The sequence below is a fragment of the Cupressus sempervirens genome, chromosome 8 (genome assembly GCF_028749045.1).
Source record: "Cupressus sempervirens isolate cs-2001-9-10 chromosome 8, ASM2874904v1, whole genome shotgun sequence".
Lineage (NCBI taxonomy): Eukaryota > Viridiplantae > Streptophyta > Pinopsida > Cupressales > Cupressaceae > Cupressus > Cupressus sempervirens.
The window spans coordinates 678,944,045-678,966,029 of record NC_143125.1 but is presented as its reverse complement, the minus strand read 5'-3'; the positions used below and the strand labels follow the sequence as shown (position 1 = coordinate 678,966,029).

Below are 21,985 nucleotides of genomic sequence, written 5' to 3'. Positions count from 1 at the left end.
CTATAAGGCCTTATCCTACTCAACTCTTGCCTTTTCCCCTTCTATCTTCTCCTTGTCTCTACAGCTACTCTTGTGGATGCTTTTATAGTAGCAAGTCCCACAAAACCACCAAGTGGTATTACATAAACCATGTGCTACCTAACCCATTGACCCCACATTTAATATTGGAAATTTAATTCTTTTTCCCAATATTAAATAATTACATGAAATATTATCATAATACTATAGTACAACTCATCAAGTATATCCCATGGAAATATTTACATGTTGCACATCCATCTAGGTGCTCTTTGATACAAAATTATATAATAAAATAAAATAATACAATATAACAATATTATGCAATGTGTATAACTCTCATTATCTCAACAATAGGGACCACTCCATAGTGCATCAAATTTTGATTGTCTCCTTGGTTTTGCCCTGTCTTCATCCCACTTTAATACTAGAACACATTCTCTGAAGATTCTGACCCCGGCCTTCTTATCAAAGCTCTTTTTCATTTGTTGTTAATGTGCTTCTAGGGTCTAAATGGCCTTTTTTCTTTTCTCTTCTAGCTCCGTTAGCTCTGCCATTCTTACTATCATAGCATCACTTTCTATTAGCTCCAGCTAATTAGCTAGTTCTAGAGATGAGAATTCTAATAAAATTGGAAGCCTTGGTTCCCTACCATATACCAACATAAAGGGTGCATTTCCTATTGCCCTCTTAGGTGTTATTCTATCAGTCCACAATGTTGTCTTCAATTTTTGATGCCAACACCTCTAGTTATCCTCTATAGTCCTTTTCATAATCTTGATTAGGCTTTTTTAAGATAATTCATCCAATCCATTTCCCTAAGGATAGTAGTTTGAGGATGTGCTCAAGTAGATATTATGATCAACTGCCCATGTAGAAATCTGAGCTCCTACACAAGATTTTGCATTATTTGGAATAATTGTTGAAGGGACACCAAACTTGGTAATGATTCCACCAAGGAATTTGATAATTGAAGATTCTGTGGCATCCTTCAATGCAACTGCCTCTGTCCATCTGGTGAAGTAATTTGTAGCCGCTATAATCCATTTGTGACTAGAGCTGGAAGGAGGAATGATGGGGCCTATGAAATCCAATCTACATTAAGCAAATGGTTGGTCCACTTGAATGGGATGAAGACGAAGAGTTGCAAGTCTTTGTTTACTAGAGAAGAAGCCACATTTTTCACACTTCCTCACATATCTATCACTATCATGGAATAGGGATGGCTAGTAGTAACTAGCTCTCATAATTTTTATTAAACTTGTCCTTGCCAAAAAGTGGTCACGATCAAGACCATCATGAAGCTCTTTGATCATTCTTTCAACTTGGTTTGTATCAATGCATCTCAATAGGGTTCCATTGAAGTCTCCCCTAAACAAGGTACCATCAACTATAGCATATGAGATCAACTGTAATCAAAATTGTCTCCTTTTAGCCTTATACAAGCCTTGAGGATATCCAATTCCTATTAATAAGGTTTTTGTGCCATCCATCCAACTCTTTGGATTATCATTTCTTGCTTCTTTCTGCTCTATCAATACCAAGACAACTTCCTCATCTGATTCCTAAGATGAGATCATATGTTTGCACAATCCCTTCCCTCTTACCAACTTGGTAATCTAGATGTCAACATTATACTCCATTACCTTAGTGATCTAACCTGCTCTCTTCTCATTAATATCTTTTCTCAAAAGAAAGTCCTTCAAATGGCATGGGATACTAACAAATATATCTTGTTATGAGACAGAAGGTTTCTAAATTTCTTCAAAGCTCTTATGATTGCAAGGGCTTTCTTTTCTACATAACTATATTTGTCTTCATTTTCTTTAAGCCCTTCACTAGAGAAGACAATACGTTGTTCCTCATTCTTATCATTTTCCTAAGTCAAGATAACAAATATGGTTGACTCACCACCTAAGGTATAGAGAATGAAATCCTTTTCAAAATTTGGACTGATGAGAGTAGGAGCTGAGGCTGTAGTTTCTTTGATCTCTTCAAAAATAACCTTCCCTTCCTTGGTCCATGTAAACACTGTATTCTTTTTAAGAATGGTTGTAAGAGGTTCCACCATGGTAGCTAAATTAGGGATAAACCTCTTCAAAAAAATTATTCTACCAAGAAAACTTTGCAGACCTTTCTTATCACTAGGAAGGGCAAGAGTAAGTATTGCCTTTGCTCTTTCTAGATCAATGGTTAAACTATCCTTATATAAAATGTGTCTTAATAATTTTCCTTGATTGGTGGTGAAGACACACTTGCTTAGATTAAGGGATACCTCAAACTCTCTACACCTTATGAACACTTGTCTAAGATGACCAAAATGATCTACTATATCCTTTTAATATACTATGATATCATCAAGGTAAACCAATACAAACCTTTCAATCATATTTTTGAAGGCCATTTCCATTACCTTTTGAAATGTGGCACCTGCATTTGTTAGCCCAAAAGGCATTTTACTATAAGCATAGGTTCCCCATTTGGTGGTGAATGTAGTTTTGTATTTGTTAGACTCCTTGACTAGCACTTGAGTATAACTAGAGAATCCATCAAGAAATGAGAACCTTTCTAAACCTGACCTTCGACAATATTTTCTCCATGGAAGGAAGGGGATGATGATCTTTGAGGGAAGCTTGGTTAAGATCCCTAAAATTCACACATAATCTAATTTCTCCATTATTCTAACATGGACAAGGTTTGCTACCCACGATGAGTTCTTGATATGGAAAATTATATTAGCCTTAATTAGCTTGGATAACTCTTTTCTCATTAAGGGTTCAATCTTAGGATTCACTACCCTCTTCTTTTGTCTTACTGGTTTGACATTATCAATTAAATCTATGGTATGCTAAAACAAACTTGGGTCAAAACCTTTTAAATTATCATATGTTCAAGAAAATATATCATTAAATTCTTGACATAGATGAATAAAAATTTCTTACTCAATTTCAGAACATACCTTTTTGATGTTTAAGGACTTTCCATCAATGACCACAATTGGTGTAAAATCATCTTTGTCAAAAAGTAGGTTCATGCTTCTATTTCTTCCTTGGTCATCAGGGTTGAAGACACTTTCTACGGTAATGAGACCCTTAGGCAATTTGTTGGAACTAGGATTGATGATTTGATCTACATGCTAGTCATGCAACCTAGATTGGTTTCTCTCTAAGAATTATGCCTCATTTTATAAGAAAGTTACAATTTATGCATCAGATTCAAAGACTTTCCAATTGGTGCTATTGTCAGGAATAGCAGGCCTTACTACCACTTGAATCTATTGCTTCTTTTTAGCTTCAAGGTTCTTTGGGATATCATAAGATGCACCTACTACTACAACTCTATCAACATGTCTATTCTCTTTTCTAAGGATGCTTTGAATATTAAATGCATTGAAACCTTTGAGAAAATCCCATACTCTATGTTTGTAAGACTTGAGCAAGCCATTCTTAGTGATATTCTAATTTCTTATCTAATTGACCACCAACTTACTATCTCCATATACACTTAATGCTTGGATTCCTCTCTTTTGAGAAAGTAGGAGACCTTGAATCAAGGATTCATACTTGGCCACATTATTGGTGCAACTGAATTGGAGCCTAAAAGAGAAGTAGTGCCTTAATCATGTAGTAGAAATCAACATCACACCCACCCTTGATCCATTGTTGTTTCGTGATCCATCAAAGTACATACTCCACATCCCATTCATATCTTCTTTGGTATTCATAAGGTTAGGGATAGGAGCATCCTTTTTTGATACACAGTATGTACCAATACCTATCTCAAGGGCTTCTAATATGGGTTCAAATTGATATTCATTAGCCCATTCATTTAAGAAAAAATAAGATATCTCTGCTAGAGAATTGGTTGATTCATTTGCTATGTCATTTTCATCCATCTCTAGGATAGCACAATTCATATTGATGAGATTAGGGGTGTAGGGCTCAATATGATGGAGGGCTAGAGGCTCCACTCTGATTGAAGCCTTGGTTCCATATCTTATTCTAAAAAACATATATGACCAATCATAAGATATGTAACCACCTATTTGTGTAGTGAAATCTCTTGAAAGACAAATAGCAAAGTGTGGCTTGACCTCAACAACTGATATGTCTTGAGTCGTAGTAAAACCAGGGCATGCATGTAGGGCCATTTTAACATCTGAAAGGATCCCTATAGTCTTGACAATACTACCATCCAACTATAATACATCCCTAACAATTGGCTCATATTTCATTTCTAAAGCATCAACAACACACTTAGGCATCACTGAACTACTAGCCCCTGAACCAATCATGCGATTGTGGATTAGCTTATCCCCTATAATCAAAGAAATATAAAATAGAGGGTGTCTAACATTTTTACTTGTAGCTACCTCCCTTGATGGTTGTACTAGGCTTGTGGCACTTTCCATGCTAGATGGTAGATCCTTTGGTTCAATGCTTTCCAATTCTTGCTGCAACAACCTCTTTTGCATGGGTATAGTAACAACAACATCCCACATGGAAATATTCAAATTTGTCTTCTTCAGCTACTCTACCACACTAAAAGAGGCATTAGGTGCTTTGGTAAAAGCCTTGGGAACTGCATGTGTTAGGGGTTGAGTTGGAATAAGCCTGGGGCCATTCATATTTCCTTTTTTATTATTCTGTCTTTATTGTTAGGGAGCTTTGGGTTGATCATTTGCTACTTGTACATGAGGTACTGCATTTGATGTTGAAGCTTGATCAGGAGGAGGAGGGGTAGCATCTTTGACAACTCTTCTTTTGCTCCTACTATTATGAGCAATGAAATCCTTATTTACATTATAATGTTCCTCCACTGAATGATTCATGAAGGAACAATCACTCTGTCTTTGCATATGTGAGGCATCCTTGGGTTGGTTTTCATTATATGATTGTCCTGCTGTAGGCTCCTAGGTAGTCAAAGCCAAATAAGATTCAACCTTTTGACACATACAATAAACATAAAAGTAGTTGTAGGAGGGACAAAAATCTTGATCTTGAGCCATATTGTTTTGGAGGACTGTGGCCCTACTTTGATTTGCCTTTGAGGTAGAAGTGTGATTTTTTTGCATATTCTAATCAAAAGAAGTATTCCCATAATTATGATTTGGAGGCCTACCATTATTCAAATTTTGATATTACTATTGAGGAGCCTTATTACCTTGAGCTTGTTGTCTCTCCAAAGTCACCACTTTTTTTCTCATCTTCTACATCATAGAAGAGCTATCTTCCAACTTCTTCTCTTGGCCTTGCATCTTTTATCTATGTTCAACATCATAGACTATATTGTCTCCTTGAAATCATCCATTCCATTCAAAGATGTGGAAGCTTGAGGGGCTAGAGCAAGGGATTATGATGTGGAAGTTGTGGGAATAGGGGCCATTGTTGGTTGGTGATTTGGCATGTAAGAAAAGAAAGGCATATGGGGCCTTGGAGCTAGTTTTCCTCCTTGTATCAATATGTTTTTTGCCCTTATTGCTATTTCATAAGCATCAAGTAAGGTATCTCCTCCCATGGTTTGGATTGTAGTGGCAATATCACTGTTGAAAGATCTGAGATAATGCAAGAAGGCATTACCAAGGGTAGGCTTTACTAAAGTAGGTATTCTATCCCATGTCTTCTGAAATTAGTCATACATTCATGGGGGGCTCTTTTTATGGTAGTTAGATGTTCTAAAAGTGACAAATAGTCACTATTGTCCTCAAAATGTTTACATAGTCTTGCTTTTGACCCATCCCAATCCATTATAGAACTATGTGATAGCCTCTGACACGATTGTAGGGCTTTTCCTTTTAAGGATGAAGCTAGGAGTCTAATAGCAACATCATCTTCTGTAATACCATGGATATTGCTAACATTTGCAACCTCTTGAATGTGTTTTAAGGGAGAGATAGAAGTTTCACTAGTGAATTCAAGTATACTTTTAAGGGCAACAACTGGTATGTCATGTCTTCGGGCTAACAAAAGAGGACTTCCACCATTAAAGGTGGTAAAACCATGAGCTTTGGCCATATAAGAAAGTGGTCTATTAATATGAGCTAATTGCAACCTAGGTTGGGATCTAGCAATAGGAGGAGTAGAAATTGATCTTGTAGGGGTATGTATTTCCTCTGTACTCCAAACTAGTGATAAAGATACTCTAGACTTCCTTCTTCTAAGATTTGAAAATGATTTAGCTCTTGATATTGGAAATTACCTCTAGAAGATGCCCTTGTTTCAACTTTGGTTGTAAATCACTGCAACTAGGTATGAAACCAGATGTGAAGGGTATAGAGTTGCCAAGTGCTATGTAGAAATGACCCTCTTGAAGGCCCAGAATACTAAGAGCAACACTATCTTCTCAGCATCAACTTAAAATTCTTCTCTCTGACACCAATAGACTTGAAATCTTTTTGATATAGTTTCCCACTAGGTGTTCCAAAAAAAACTCTTCTCACAAAATTTTGCACCCTTGTCCAAAGTTTCTTCCTAAGGACAACCTTGTGAAACATGGAAACAACCTCCATGCTATGGACTTGAACTATGAGGTTGAGTCTCTGAAGAAGGCTATCTTCCTTTGCTATCAAGGTGCACCTAACTACACTTGGAGAGGAAAAGGGAGAAGGAATGCATGAAAGAAAATCTACCTACTCTAACCTAAGGGGTGATGCACCAATATAGAGTATTTTACCTTACCTCTATCAATAAATGCACAATTAACCAATTATAACCTCAAAGAATACAAATTTAGACTTTTCTTAGTTCAAAAACCACATGTAGATCAGACAACAAAAGAATGCTATAGGAAGAATCTTCACTTAATATCATTCAAATGTCAAAAGTAGATACAATCATGCAAATTGTAGAATATAGATAAAAACATTACCCAGAGGCAAAGAGAACTTTCACAATATGTTAATGGCTAAAAGAGAATCAACAAAGGATTATCATGGCTAAGAGGCATAAGAAATTATAGTAGTATGCATAGAGGCAATACTAGAGAATCAGAGAAAGACCAAATCTTACAAAGACTAAAAAATCCACAACTACTACCATTAAGTGCTCAAGGAACAATCAAGATGACCTAAAAAGATCTAATCTAGTACACTTTCAGATATGTGAGAATCATGGAAACCTTGACTAGAGAAAACCCATGAAGTGATGAAAATGACATCAATCAATGCTAGAATTCCTCAAAACGGACAACCAAGCAGTAGAAAAGAGTGCCTTTGCATCATTTGAAACCTAGCATTAACTAGAGAGCTTAGGATCGATCAAAAAGATTGGATCGTACAAGAAACCCAATCTTTCCCTATTTTTGGCTTACAAAATCAGCAAGGTCAACCCGATCATACAACCAGAAACCTCCATGTGGACCAACCATATTATTTACTTTTGCCACCTCATGGAGTCTCACGCATTTGACCATATCATGTTTAACTAACCATGCCACCTTCAAACTTAACTATGATGGTTTATGATACTGTCAACCTTAAGTATGATGCCAACTTAACTTGGGCCTACCGAGACATGCAACAAGACCTTGCTATGTCACTATGACTAAAGATCGAGCAAGTTCCTATAGCGACAAGATGAGAGATGTTGATCTTCCTCCATTTGATGGCCCTAAAGGTATACCCAACTAGTTAGTGCACCAACCAATAGAAACATGGTCCTTTGCCAACCTATTGACACTAACCCACCATACCGCAACCCACAAAAGGAAAGGACCCACCATACTACATGTCAACTCGTCACTTTGTCACTATGATTAAAGATTGAGAAACTCCCCAAAGTGACAAAGTGACCACCCTTGATCTATTTGCATTAGATCTAGTAGAAGGTAGAACTAAGAACATGTGGCCCTCAACCTCGACACATTAGAGGCTTGGCCAATGAAATTCCCATTGTATGCCAACTCTATCTGACTCATCACCTTGTCACCCTTTGGCCTACATGACATGACACTAACATGTCAGCACAGTCAAAAGGATGACCCTCCAAAGAAAGTCAGACACACAATGTGACACAATGTCACTTTATCGCATGACATAAAGAACATGCAACTCTACAAAATCACAAAGCGACCACCCTTGATGATCCTTGATCTGATAGCAAGGAGGTTGCACAATGAATAGGTGCATAAAAGGAAAGGAACCACCTTGCATAGTCATACCTTAGCTAATAAATAACCAACAAAATGTCAAAGTGCTCTAACAAGAAGGGGTCCACTGAGCCATCACTATGTCGCACGAAATAAAGGTCATGCAACTCTACATAGTGACAAAGTGACCACCATAGATCATGAAACAATTTGATAATGGGAAAGTTGTGAGCCCATAGAATATTAAAGTGCAAAATCACTTAGGAAATAAAACATAACCTAAAACTTAGTATGAAGTATTTTTTGCACCCCATTTTATTTGAATTTTCAAAATTGTGAACCTTACCACATTTAAATTCAAATATGGAAATTTTGGTGGGAAAGAAAAAATGACCAACATACGTATTGGGAGAGAGAAAGTACGAGATTTTGGGAGTGAACTTGTTCAAAATTTACCTTATTAACATGCAAGATCCTATTGTTGAAGTTTCTTGAATGTTAATCTCACAAAAAGTATCCAAAGGTTTAGCGATGCATCAAGAAGACCATTAGAGATCTCCTCCACATCTCTAACATTAGCTACCCACCAATCTTCACTAGAGTCAAACAGTAGTGGGGCTTCTAGATTGTCATTGTTTTCATCACCCATCTTTGAAACCCAATACCTTTCCCTTTGTTTGTAGGATCTCATCCACTCCTTAATGAGTTTAGGGAGGATAAAAGCCACCTTCTGAAGGAATTCTCAATTCCTATTGATATCTGTTATCTTTTGTCACCTGCCAAAGTTTCAAATTTCAAACGTTTGGCTTGTTCAATGGCTAACTCCCAAAGTTAGTATCATTTTAATGCCAAGCCTTATGTTATATTTTGCGGCCCGTAGGTTCTCCGCCATCAGATCTGAAGAAGATCTATGGTCAGCACTATCTCGCCATTAGAAGCTGCGCGAGGTATACATTCACGACATGGTGCCCTTTCGACACATGTCTGGTGGGTCCTACAGGCCAGGCAGCAGGTTTGGTGGGTCAGAAAAGTTTTGTGGTGCCAGGGGTGCTATGTCACTGTTGTGTGTTGGCTGGAAAATCTGCATAGTGACATAGCGCCTGAAGAAAGGGTCTGACAGTGGGCAGGTTGTGTCATCGAGAAAGTTAGCGGCGGGTGGTTAGTTTCATGATGGGCCGGAAAGTCCAAAAGGTGGCAAGGCGCCATGTCACCATCAGAAAACTCACAAGTTTTTTGATAGCGGCATAGCGCCCAGTCGGCCGGAGGTTTTTTTTCTACGGTGAGTCCTAGTGTCGGCGACAAGGTTCACGGCAATGGAAGAGATCAACGGTGAGAGCTTCAGGCAAGTGGTTGGGTCCCATTTCATACCTCATTTGCCCAGTTGGCAGAGTCCAGTGCCATGGTGGCAAATCAGAGGGGGCCATGTGCAAGAGAGAGGACATGTCATCAGTTGGGCGCTATGGCGCTATGGGAATTTGACCTCGATTTTCTCATAGCGACATGGCACCTAGTCGACACGTGGCCTCTCCGTGGGGTCAAGTCTTGAGTCTGCTAGGGTGGTGCTTCGTTGGACCAATGAGGAACTGCCACATATGCTAGGTCAAAACACAGATGTCTCATGGGACCAGATCTTCAACGTGGCCAGCACAGTTAAGGGTTAAGTCCTCCACCGTCAAAGTTGCAGAGATCAAGGGCAAGTGCCATCGCGCTATGAGAAACTACTCGAAAGATAACATTGGTGACATAGTGCCCGGGCACCACGTGTCCCGGTGGGACCATATTTTCATGCAGCCAACGCAGTAAAGAGGGGCAGATCATTCATGGCCATTAGATCAAGTCAGATCGACGGTAGGTGCCATCGTGCTATGAAGAAGTTACATGGGATTTACAATAGCGAGTTGGCACCTGGTGGACACGTGTCCTCGTGGGACCAGGTCTCGCCAAATAATGTACGCTAAAGATGGCCAGATGTCATTCAAGCATGGTGCGGTTACTAAGGTGGCGCCAGGTATGAGGGGCCCAGGGTAGGAAGCAAGTACGACACATGATGAGTCTTCACGATCGTCAGATCTGTAGAGATCAACAGATGGTGTTGTATCGCTATGAAGAAGCTGCACGATGTGTATGTTGGCGACATAGTGCCCTGATGACACGTGTCTCACTAGCCCGATCGAGATTGATGGTTGGCGACTGACAGTTAGAGTAACTGTCACAGTTAGTATTAATATTTGAAGGGTGGCGCCGTCAGTTCGATAAAGGTGGTCAACTGCGAGAGGACTTCCAGGGTGGCAAAAAATAAGGAGTATCATTGGCCCGCATGGCCCAGCTAGCTTGTATAGCCTGGATGACTGTTTGACTTCGACGAATTCATGAGACCAGGAATGATAAGAGACCAAAGTTTTTCCATGAATCTGATCGTGTGATTAATTGCCACCAACTCAAACTGAATACCAGGTGTGGAAAGACACTCCAGCCATCCAGTCGATCTATCTACTATGTCAGGAAATGTTGTGGCGTCATTTCTGTCTTCTCCAAGATCTCTCTCAGAGAAATATCAGATATTTTTTGGTATGCAAACCATTTTCAAATCAAATCTTTGATTGGATTCCCAGGGTGAGAAGTTAATGCCAGTAGGTGAGAAGTAAATGTAATGCAAAAATCCTCAGTTATGCCTGAACTATAAAGGCAATTTTGTAATCTTTTTCTAGGGGACTCCTTTTTTGATTTCTTTGCTACTGCTCGCAGATCTGCAGTGTAAAATTCCCTTTGTCTCTGAGCCGTATAACATTCTGTATCATCTCCTTTAGCCATCGATGTGTATGTGCATCCATCTTGCCTCTCATTGGTGTATTATTGAGGTCTGTGGCTTGCATACTGTGTCTATTTTCAGCCTATTGGATAATATATAAGTGAAATCCTTTTCCTTGTGTTATTCAATTTGGTTTCTTGATCTGTATGTGGTTATCGATTGACATAAGTCTAGGTGTGTATGTCTCTTGAATGTTATCTTGGCTTTGTAGTGCATATATGGGCAAAAATAAAGTCTGAACACTCTATTTTGGTACATCACCTCCTTAGATTAGACTAGGTAGATTTGCTTTCATGCTCTTCTTCTCCCTTTCCCTCTCCAAGAGTAGGTAGGTGTGCCCTGATAGTAAGAGAAAGTTGGCCTTCTCCAGAGACTCAACCTCGTAGTTCAAGTCCCACAACTTGGAGGTTGTTTCCATGTTTCACTAGGTTGTCCTTGCGCATAGGCCTTGGACAAGGGTGCAAACCTAAGTGACAACAATATCACCCAACCTTGACTCAACTCATCTAGTTCCATAGTTATAATTAGTGGGAATTTATTCACCACCCTTTTGAAACCCCAAGTAGTCCCCAAGTTGTATTGCTAAAGGATGGGAATCATGTTATCCTCATCGATATTATTGATAATCACATCAATTTCACCCAAATACTTATGGTGGAAGAGAAACTGACATTTTTTTTCCCTTAACCTTCCCAACACCTTTGGTAAGTGCAAAGACCATAAATATGGTTTTTATATATGTGTTCACCATGTACCTATGCTATGACCATAAAAACTCTTGTCCAAGAACCTTCTTCACTGCATGAAGGAGAAGTGAGTACTTTGTTTATAGATTACACAATATACACTTTTCCATCACCTCACCCATGAAAGAAATCATATTTCTAGTGGACTACAAACAAATTTGGGTGTCCATTACTCTAGGTCTACATCATAATAGCATCTAACAAGTGACTCATCGACATTTAAGACTTTAGTTTAATAGTTCAACACCATCTATCATAAGTATTCCAAATACATACAAAATATCACCATACAAGAATACCATAAAGGGGATGCTACTTCCATCAACATTTCAATAAAAGAACTTGATCACACCCCATGTGACTTGTGTACCTAACAAGATTCTCAATGTAAGGAAATTTACAACAAATAAAATGATAATTTGTACATAAACCATTATAGACCTTTTGTAAATGAGCACTTGGAATCAACATGTAGGAGAACAGACAACATACCCAAAAAAATGTGAGACAAGTGTCATGAGGGAAAATCAAGTCTCCAGAAGCATCCATCACCATGTATTACTCAACAAAACACCATTGCAATACAACTAGGGAAGCCTTCAGAGCCTTACCCAAAACCAAGTACTCCATATGAACAAGAATGAATCCACACATCACATGAAAAATCAAATAACAATCATGCATCCTAAGTGACAACACTAGGTTGAAAATATCAAAGAACATAAAATAACAATGTAAACAAATGGGCAAACATGGTACCGACATATTTATCACCTAGATTTTTGCACTCAATTAGGTATGCCCTCATTTATGTCATGGCACACAAATAAAGATTAATGCAATGGTGCCTCTTTATGAAAAAATTTGTTATGTGATCATGAAACGCATGATGTAGTACAGGAGAATTCATACATGATTTGAAGGTGTGCCTTGAGATGTCTCATTTGTAATTTGTTCAAGTTACTTTGATGTTCATTATATACAATCATAACACCATAAATTATTTCATTAGTGCTTGAATGCATTGTGCCACATATGATGTTCTACATGTACATTATGTATTCCCCATATAACTATTAGTTATCTTGTAACTGGATTTGAAATGAATCTTTCAAAATGTGTGTGTATTAGTATGTGTATTCTTATATACATATTGTACATTGTGGATTCGTGTATTCATGAGACTTTAGAGAAGAGTGGAAATAGAATGACAACAAACTAATCTAAAACCAAGAAATCATTGTCAAATAGAGACTCTACGAATGTCCCATGTTTTCCTAACTATAACCGCTAAGATTTCTCTTAGACTAGCATCTGAGTGATAGTTCTAGAACAAGAGTGTGCTAGGAATGTAGATTTGCAAGTGTCTATGCAAGATCTATACCATAATGTAGATATTATGATGATGATAACCTTAGAATGCTATGATATATGCATGCAGTAGACTAAACAAGTGTTAAATGATGCCAAATGAACAACATAATAATACTAAAATAACACTAGAATGACATGAATTCACTATCATAACAATGCTAACATGCTAAAATGACAACTCTAAATATGCCTATAGTGCAGATGCATCAAACTTGGGTCCCTTTGCTCTTGAATTCTCCTCCTATTTATAAGATTTTAGAAGTGGTTGGGGGTAAGAATCAAGGTTTCACTTTTGACTAGATGCAATGGTAAAACTGGAAATATCTCATAAGATACCAAGAGGAAGAGTCCAACAAACTTAGTTTGTGAGGATAAATGAGGATTTTTCAATTCTTTTAAATGTAAAAAGGAGGATTTTCACTTATGTGAGGATAAATGGCTTTATTGATTTAATAAAATGTTTCATTTATTTTCAATCTTTTGTCTTTTCCTTTTTCCTTTATTTATTTATTTTTATGATTTGGTTCAAATAGTTTTTCTCCTCTTTTTAAAGTTGATTTAAGTTCTTTTGATTTGATAGATGATTTGATCGATTAATGACCTAATTTAATCCTTGATTTGAAAGTCTATTATTTTCATCTAATTTTATCCTTAATTTGTGTTGCTTGATCAAAATTTGCATTGTTTTTAGTCTTTGCCTATTTTTGGGTGTCTACACATATATACATCAAATACACATACATATATGATGTACGCATATTTATGTATATACAATTATATTCATAAATTTAATTAAAATGATATATATGCAAACCTTTCACACATATCTAGATGTATCAACAACATTGATAAGAGAGAACATGACAAGTTTCCAATTCAAAAGATCTTGTTTCATATTACATATAGAGGATTATTAATAAAGTGAACTTCATTTGACACCAAATATGTTTCATAATATCTCCTAATGATTAATTCTATTATTAGAATGTATAACCTTATGTTTATGAAACAAATGAACATGATTAGCGGCATTACCATAGACCATAGATGAACTCATAGAATTTTGGGATGAGACACTAGCTGCATAGATAACATAATATCATAGAGCATATGTACATTAGAAACAAGAACTATACTATCATCACATACCAAAGCATCCTTAATGTTAATATTTTTACTTTGAATCAAAGAGTAATCAGCCACAACATGAGAAGAGAAAGCACAATAATCATAATTAAAAGATACACCATTAGTGACAATGATTCAAGTTCTCACCAAAGTAGTTATTCTATATAGATAGTTGTGATCAATAAATAAACACTAAGATCCTATAAAAAGATGAATCAAAAGAAGAGTATGCAAAACACACTCTCTCTCTTTCGCCCTCCCTCCCCCTCATGTAAGTATACATTACTTATTCATGAGCATTCTCAAAGTACAACAAAATCTTCACTAAAATGGCATTGTTTATGATACAGACAAAGGGAGATGAAAAAGAGTCATCCTCCCAAGCATAAATTTCTATTGGAAAAATGGTATTGTTTATGATACAAATAAAGGGAGACAAAAAAGAGTCATCCTCCTAAGCATAAATTTCTATAAAGAAAAAATATTTATTACAAAATTGAAGGTCGAGATAATAATATATATTGGGACTATATATTCTCTTTCAGGCTTAGTGACTCGTGTAATATTCTCAATGTACCATAGAATATCCACTAAAATTATAGTACTTATAGTGACACACGGAGGTGTCCAAACAGATACAATATTTCTTGCAAACTTGAAGGCCAATAGGGTAGAAATATTGTTTGAAACTATATTATCTTCAGGACTAAGTGATTCTTGCATAAGTTTTGGTACAAATTATGAAGATAATTAAAAGAAAGAACCAGTTATTGTAAACTCATCCATTGAGAGTAAACTACATGTAATCACTATATTAATATTCAATTAGATAGTGGAAATTTATTGCAATCCCCTTTCACAAGACAAACAAATGCTTTGACTATCACTCTGCATTACGCCTGCTGGTTGAGGAAGCCAAGAAGCAGCTTATTCACCTCCTCAGGAAATTGCTCTTGAACAAAATGGCTCCCTTCTGGGAAGTACTTTATCTCCAGATTGGGCACTTGAGATTTCAGGATCTCACTCTTGATATAATCTTCCATCCCTGGGAATTTGAATACATAATCTTTGGTACCCATTATTAAAAGTGTTGGAACTTTAATAGTATAATCTAATAACTCCGCCAATTTACCCCACTTGCTGTACATCCAAATTGCAGATCATGTAAGTTGTATGATAAAATACCATCACTAAATGTTTCAAAGACAAAACGGAAACAATCAATTCTAAGATTTACCTCATAAATGTAATGTATGGAACTTGGATGGGGAAAGCAAAACCAGATCTCTCATACAAGCTTGAGTACATTTTAAGGTCATCTTTAGTAAACCAAGATGGCAGTGGAGTTGCAGGATCGTAGAGATCCATTATCTCTTTACCTTCTTCTGCCACTGGTAGTTCGCTTTTTGAGAAAAGGGTATATATATTCCTTACCACTGCTTCAATATCAAAACGCCCAAAGTCTGCCAAGGCTCTTCCGGGCTCCTATTGTCAACCCAAAAAAGCAAAACCCCATAAGTAAACAAGACAATTTAAGGGCTGACATTACGTTGCAGAAACAGGGGAAGTGAAAAGACACCTTCCAATGTCTAACATAAAATCCTTGTGGAAACAAATCCAAATCTATAGATTCTTGGGCTGGTCTCAAATAAGGTAAACCCATTGTTACAATGCCTCTCACTCGATTAGGGTAGAGAAGATACAGATAATATGCAATGAATACTCCCAAATCCTTGCCCACAACAAATGCCTGTAAAACCCAGAGAAGCAGACTTGGGTTATTTGTTGGGATATCAGATTAACACGATTTATAAATTTAAACTATTTGTAAACATCAAAGTAAGCCAACTTTAACTATTTAAAACTTTTAGTCTAAAAATCAGTCTTATCCTGCAATGTTTAAACTATTTGATAATTTTACTTACTTTTTCAATGCCCAATGAATCAAGAAGGCAGGCCATGTCGTCGACAAGATGAACGTAGTTGCCTTTCTCTATTTGGGAAGGCTGATCAGAGAGTCCATAGCCTCTGTAGTCAGGGGCAATTGCATGAAACCCCGCGTCTGCTAAAGCAATCATCTGATGACGCCATGAATACCAAATCTCAGGAAATCCATGAAGCAATAGCACAGCTGGACCTGTAATAAAATCTCATCAAGCCGTGGGCATAAATGATAAGAACAATAAGCAAAGAGCACATGAAGGATCCTTGAATAAAAAAGTACAGAAATACCTGTTCCAAACTCTGCAACATGTAATTTCAGTTCCCCAACATCAACATGTTTGTGCTGAATTTTCTCCATGAATATGAACACTTAATAGTGAAAAAGAGAAAACGTTCCAAGGTGAAGAAAATATGTGGTTGTGGGGAATGCTTATAACAGGATCTTGTGTCGAATGTGCCCGTTTTAAGAATTTTGTCCACATCTGCTATCCCAAAAAAGCTGAAGTAAGCAAGGATTTTGTCAGAGATTACATTATGAAACCTGCATGTGTTGATGCATAATAGTTCTGTATTTTAATTATCGCCAAAGGCATTTCCTCATTTAAAAGTGACGAGCTACAATCTCCATGACATAAGAAAAAATATTACCCCAATCACAAGGTCTTCTCTCATTAAATAAAGCTGTCGACATCATTGTGCAAAAGATGGAGATTATTTTTTTAAAATCCAAACGCAACAGCTAACGTACTCAATATAAATTCGGGGGAAGCGACGCTATTTCTTTAGAGTTCATCTTCAAATTGATGTGATTGACCAAATGGATTAAGTAGTAGCCGGCTATGCCCGTTACATGTATGGCCTCTACATCGTTGACGTAGTGTTAGTTTGATGCTATCAGCTAAACATGATTTTTTAAAGAAATTTTCTAATATATTTTTTTTTTTTTGGAATTTAGGCAATGGTACAATTTATAGGGAGGATAGTCATATTCAAACAAAAATATATATTCTCAACAAACAAATTATATTTTAAACAAGAGATGCAATACGTCATAGTTCTTGCCTAATGCATAATGGTTGTAGAGATCGCAGATGAGTGAGAACAAGGTTAAATAGTTTTAAATTAACATTGTGAATGCATTAATTTTTGCTTAGAAATGCACTTGTGATTTAATAGGATGACTCATATTTTGTTGTTAAATTCTCTTCCTAGAAATGCACTTGTGATCTAATAGGATAGCTCATATTGTGTTGCTAAGTTCTTGTATTATATTATTATATCTTTGGGCATTTAAGCCCAAGAATAAGAGGCCAAAGTCTCCAATGTAGTACTAAGTATTTAATATCATACTACGATCAATACATATGCTCTAGACAAATTTGCACCTTCTACATTGACAACTTAAAATATGTGCAATGAGGAAAGATATCTATACCAATATTTGAATTATAGAACTTGGAGAAGTGATGAAGCATTTGGGGTATCACATTATATGTTTAAGCATGTTATGCATGCTACTAGAGAACCATAAGTAGTTGGAAAAGCTCCCCCAACTATGTATTATTCTCATCTTAATTATCAAATGGAACTCACACTATTTTTAATCATTAGCACTAGACAAAAACTACAATAGAGATAAATAGCAGTATAGAACAACAACATAAACTAAATGATAAATTGTTTAAATAAAAAATATTAATAATAATAAATGATATAATTTATAAATTGTAACACTTATCAATTATACATATTACAAACACTATTATAAAATATAATTAAAAAATAATATTGTTTACTTTATTTTTATAAAAGTAAAATAATAGTAATAATTCAACTACTTTTATAAAAAAAAAAAAAAAAAAAAAAAAGAAATTCAAATACAAAGATATAACATATTGAAGTTATATTAAAAAGACACCCCCCCTCCCACACACACACGTGTATGTATATATATATGTATGTATGTATGTATTTATATGTATATATATTTATATGAGTGTATATATTAATATATACACACACACACACAGATATATATATATATATATATATATATATATATATATATATATATATATATATATATATATATATATATATATATATATATATATCAAACAGTTGAAAATAAACATCAATATAAAAGTAATAATAAATATATTTAAAATAGGAAATTAAAAACATTTAACTCTATATTTGAACTTGGTAAGAAAAATAGATTGTGATAATTAATATTGATTAGACATGTTGTGTGAGGTGGAAGATAAAATGATTGAAAAAAAAAATCTTATCAACTTGTCACAAATGTGAAAAAGATAAAGTTGTAATTAATGAATTCATTAATGCACGATGAAGTTGTTAGAAAGTATTTATATTTTTGTTGAAAAAAAAAAAATTTCTCCCCCACCAAAAAATAGTATGGACCAATAGAATGAATGAAAAATGTGATTTATAAAATAATAAAAAATTAAAAAAGGATATAAACATTTCAAATTTTATATATTTGTTTTAATTCTTTAATTTGATTGGTTAGTGTTAATGTCATATTAGCACTCCATGACAAGAACTAATAAATAGATCTATAGATAGAAAGGAAGTATACGAAGAGATAGTTAAAAGAGAGAATAATATGGTATTATAAGGACAAGTAAAAGTTGAATAATAGAGAGAGTTGAAAAGAATTTTAAAAATATTAATAATTTTATTATTTTAAGAAATATATAAATAACAATAAAATTTATATTATATGAATGAACTACTCATTTTTACCAATTCAATTATAAGTTGAAATATTTAATTTTAAAGATAAATTGTTGATTACTTAAATCAAAACACCAAAATATGTAGTAAGTTTGAGGGGTAGTATTAATGGTATAAAAAAAATTGAGAAAAATTGTAAAATAATAGCCAGTAAAACATAATGTAAACTTTTAAAAATAACATTTTATAGTTGTCACAAATAAAAATCAATGTAACACTAATAAGAAATATATATAAAATAAGAAATAAAAAACATTTAACTCTATATTTGAACTTGGTAACATAGCTAGTAAAATATAGTGTAAACTTAAAGAAATAACATTTTACAAATCACAAAAATAAACATCAATGTAAAACTAATAATAAATATATTTAAAAGAAGAAATATAAAATATTTAACTCTATATTTTTTTTCTATTAGATATAAGAGTTTCAGAAAATACAAAGCAACCAAAGTACCACCACAAAAATCAACAAGGAGGCCAAGCCTTACAATGGAAGAATAGTATCAGCTATACACCATAACAAAAAGAGGAGAAGAAGAACTATCTAATTAAGAATATCATAGTAATTGACCACCCAAGCAGTCCAACCTAAGGGACCCTCCATCAAAATGATACTTTTATGTTCTTGAATTTGCATCAGTCTGAATAAATCTTCTTTTCTAGCATTCACTTTCTTACTGATTTCTCTATTCAGCCTATTGTAAGCTTGCTCAAAAGCTTGCAGATCATCCACGGTTCTACACCATTGGTATCCATGCGTCAACTCATAGTAGAAAAAAGTAGCATGCCCATCATGAAGTAACCTTCTCATGATCTTGTCCTACTTGATTGGCATAGTAGCCTGCACCTGCAAAAAGTTTTAAAATAAGTGAGTCTTCGAAAAAAGTTAGTAAGATCCCTCAGCTTACCTTGGTACCTTTCCTCGTTCTTGCACTTCCAAATCTGCTAGAGAATGATAGACGACAATATATTCCAAAATAAATTGGTATCTTTAGGAAGACTAATATGACCAGTGATTATATCAAGAATATTAACATCAATAGGATAAAAAATGCCAAACATTCTCCATATTTCTTTAGAAAAAGTACAATCTAAAAGAATATGTCTACTAGTTTCAGGAACTCTGCATAAATTATAGATATTAGAATTAGATAAATCTCTCTTAATAGGTAACTTGTCCAACATGACTAACCATCTGAAGCATCTAATTTTAGGCTTAACAAAACTCCTCCATAAGATATCAAAGTATTTTTTCCAAACATTAGCATCATAAGAAGAGTACCAAATAGCATTGATATGATCAATAATATATGTATTACAATCAAGGATTCTATATATATTCTTGGCCTTAAGTAGATTCATGACAACTCCACTAGGCTAGTTACATCTAAGTTGCTTGTGAGAATCAACATGGAATATAGTGGGAAGACCATTAATAGCTTGCACAATCATGTTATAAGTTCTTTTATGGGAATTAGGGATATCATATTTATTTTTAAGCTCATCCCAAGGATTGATATGGTTATGCTCAAAGAGGTCTATGAATTGTTTTATACCTTTCTTACCCCACAATTTGGTAGAACACCCTTGGGTAAGGGCCAAAGATTTACCATTTAAGTGAAGATTCCACCAAATGGATCTCTCACCATGGAGTTGATTATTACAATAAAAATCTTTGTTAGTGATGAATTTCCTAACATGGTCCCAAGCCTTCTAAATAGATTTGAAAACTGTGGAACCTTGGACCATAATAGAAAAATTACCAATAATGAGGTCGCAAAAGGGGAGATTAGTCCAAGATTTGGCTTTCTTAGGCACACCCCTCTCAATGTTGTTTCTAACCAACACTTTCCAAGGATAGTCCTCCTCCATGGATTGAAAAATCCATTTGGCAGACAGGGCTATACCTTGAATTCTTAAATCCTTCAGTCCAAGTCCCCCAAGGGCCTTTTTAGTGTGGCACCAAGCCCACTTAACAGAATGGATTTTATTATTTCCCTTTCCATCAGACCAAATAAATTATCTAATGGACTTCTGAATTTCAACAATCTGATAATTGTTAAAAAAACTAGGCAGAGGAATAGTAAATGGTGTAAGAGGACAACATCTTCTAGAAAAACCTGAATTCTACCTACTAGAGATAACACCCTATTATGCCATTTGTTAAGCTTCTTATCAATCTTCTCTTTAACCCATGACCACATGTCTTTGAGGGAAGGTTCCACCAAGAAAGGGATACCAAGATATCTAGTGATCTCATTGGGGCCTCCCCATTGAAAATTGTATTGAGCAAACCAATCCAAGGGTTGCACATCCCACCTCAAACAAGCTAATTTGGCTTGAGATATTTTAGCCCCAGAAATAGAACCAAAAAAATAGAGTTTATATTGAAAAGCCTTAAAATTACTTTTTGAAATCTCAAAGAACAACGTGGTATCATTCGCAAACTAGCAATTGATGAGCTCTTCATCATTAGGCAAATAGATACCTCTGACATCAGGAGATAAGGAATTATCTCTAAGAATATAGTAAAGAGCTTCCAAAGCAATCAAAAAAAGAGATGGTGCTAGAGGGCACCCTTGTCTAATGGATCTCCCTAGAGAAAAAGGAGTAGAGAGAACATCGTTAACTTCAACCTGAGTAGAAGCATCGCTAAGAAGCACCTGCACAGTATTACAAAAGGAGGGAGGGAAACCGAAGGCCTCTAACATCATAAGAATAAACCTCCATTCAACCTCGTCATAAGCCTTCTCAAAATTCAAAAGAAGCATGGCTAAGTTTTGGTGTGAGCATTTAGACCACTCCATGGCTTCCCAACTAGTTATGAGATTCTCAAGAATATATCTACCCTTGATGAAACCAGTTTGGGTAGAGTTAACAAATTTAAGAGGAATATTGACTAACCTAAGAGCCATAATTTTAGCCAAAATCTTATATGGCACATTAAGAAGGGTAATCAGCCTCCAATTCCTAATGAGGGTCTTATCTCCATCCTTAGGGAGGAGCTTAATGATCCCTCTATTAACATCATGTCCCTAAGAGCCAATAGAAAAAGCTTTAGAGTATAAGTCATGGAGATCCTTATGTATCTAACTGATATTGGATTTATAGAACTC

The 21,985-nt window shown here is 35.4% G+C and overlaps 1 protein-coding gene across 1 annotated transcript; it reads right to left on the bottom strand.

The window, feature by feature from the left end:
- Nucleotides 1-15,053: 15,053 nt before the first annotated feature.
- On the bottom strand, nucleotides 15,054-16,468 carry LOC149544264 (epoxide hydrolase 2-like). Its single transcript, XM_089795942.1, has 5 exons — nucleotides 16,393-16,468; nucleotides 16,086-16,297; nucleotides 15,740-15,910; nucleotides 15,398-15,645; nucleotides 15,054-15,300 (listed from the first exon to the last, which is right to left on the bottom strand). The coding sequence occupies exons 1-5, from the start codon at nucleotides 16,460-16,462 to the stop codon at nucleotides 15,054-15,056; spliced, it is 948 nt and encodes a 315-aa protein (XP_089652068.1). The 5' UTR covers nucleotides 16,463-16,468.
- Between the last annotated feature and the right edge of the window lie 5,517 nt (nucleotides 16,469-21,985).

Bases quoted from the DNA above. Each gene is read 5' to 3' on its own strand.
- LOC149544264 (XM_089795942.1), bottom strand. From the start codon at position 16,462: ATGGAGAAAATTCAGCACAAACATGTTGATGTTGGGGAACTGAAATTA. The intron at 16,298-16,392 runs GTATTTCTGTAC...ATTTTATTACAG, and splicing joins TGTTGCAGAGTTTGGAACAG to GTCCAGCTGTGCTATTGCTT. The intron at 15,646-15,739 runs GTGTCTTTTCAC...GGTTGACAATAG, and splicing joins TTTATGTTAGACATTGGAAG to GAGCCCGGAAGAGCCTTGGC.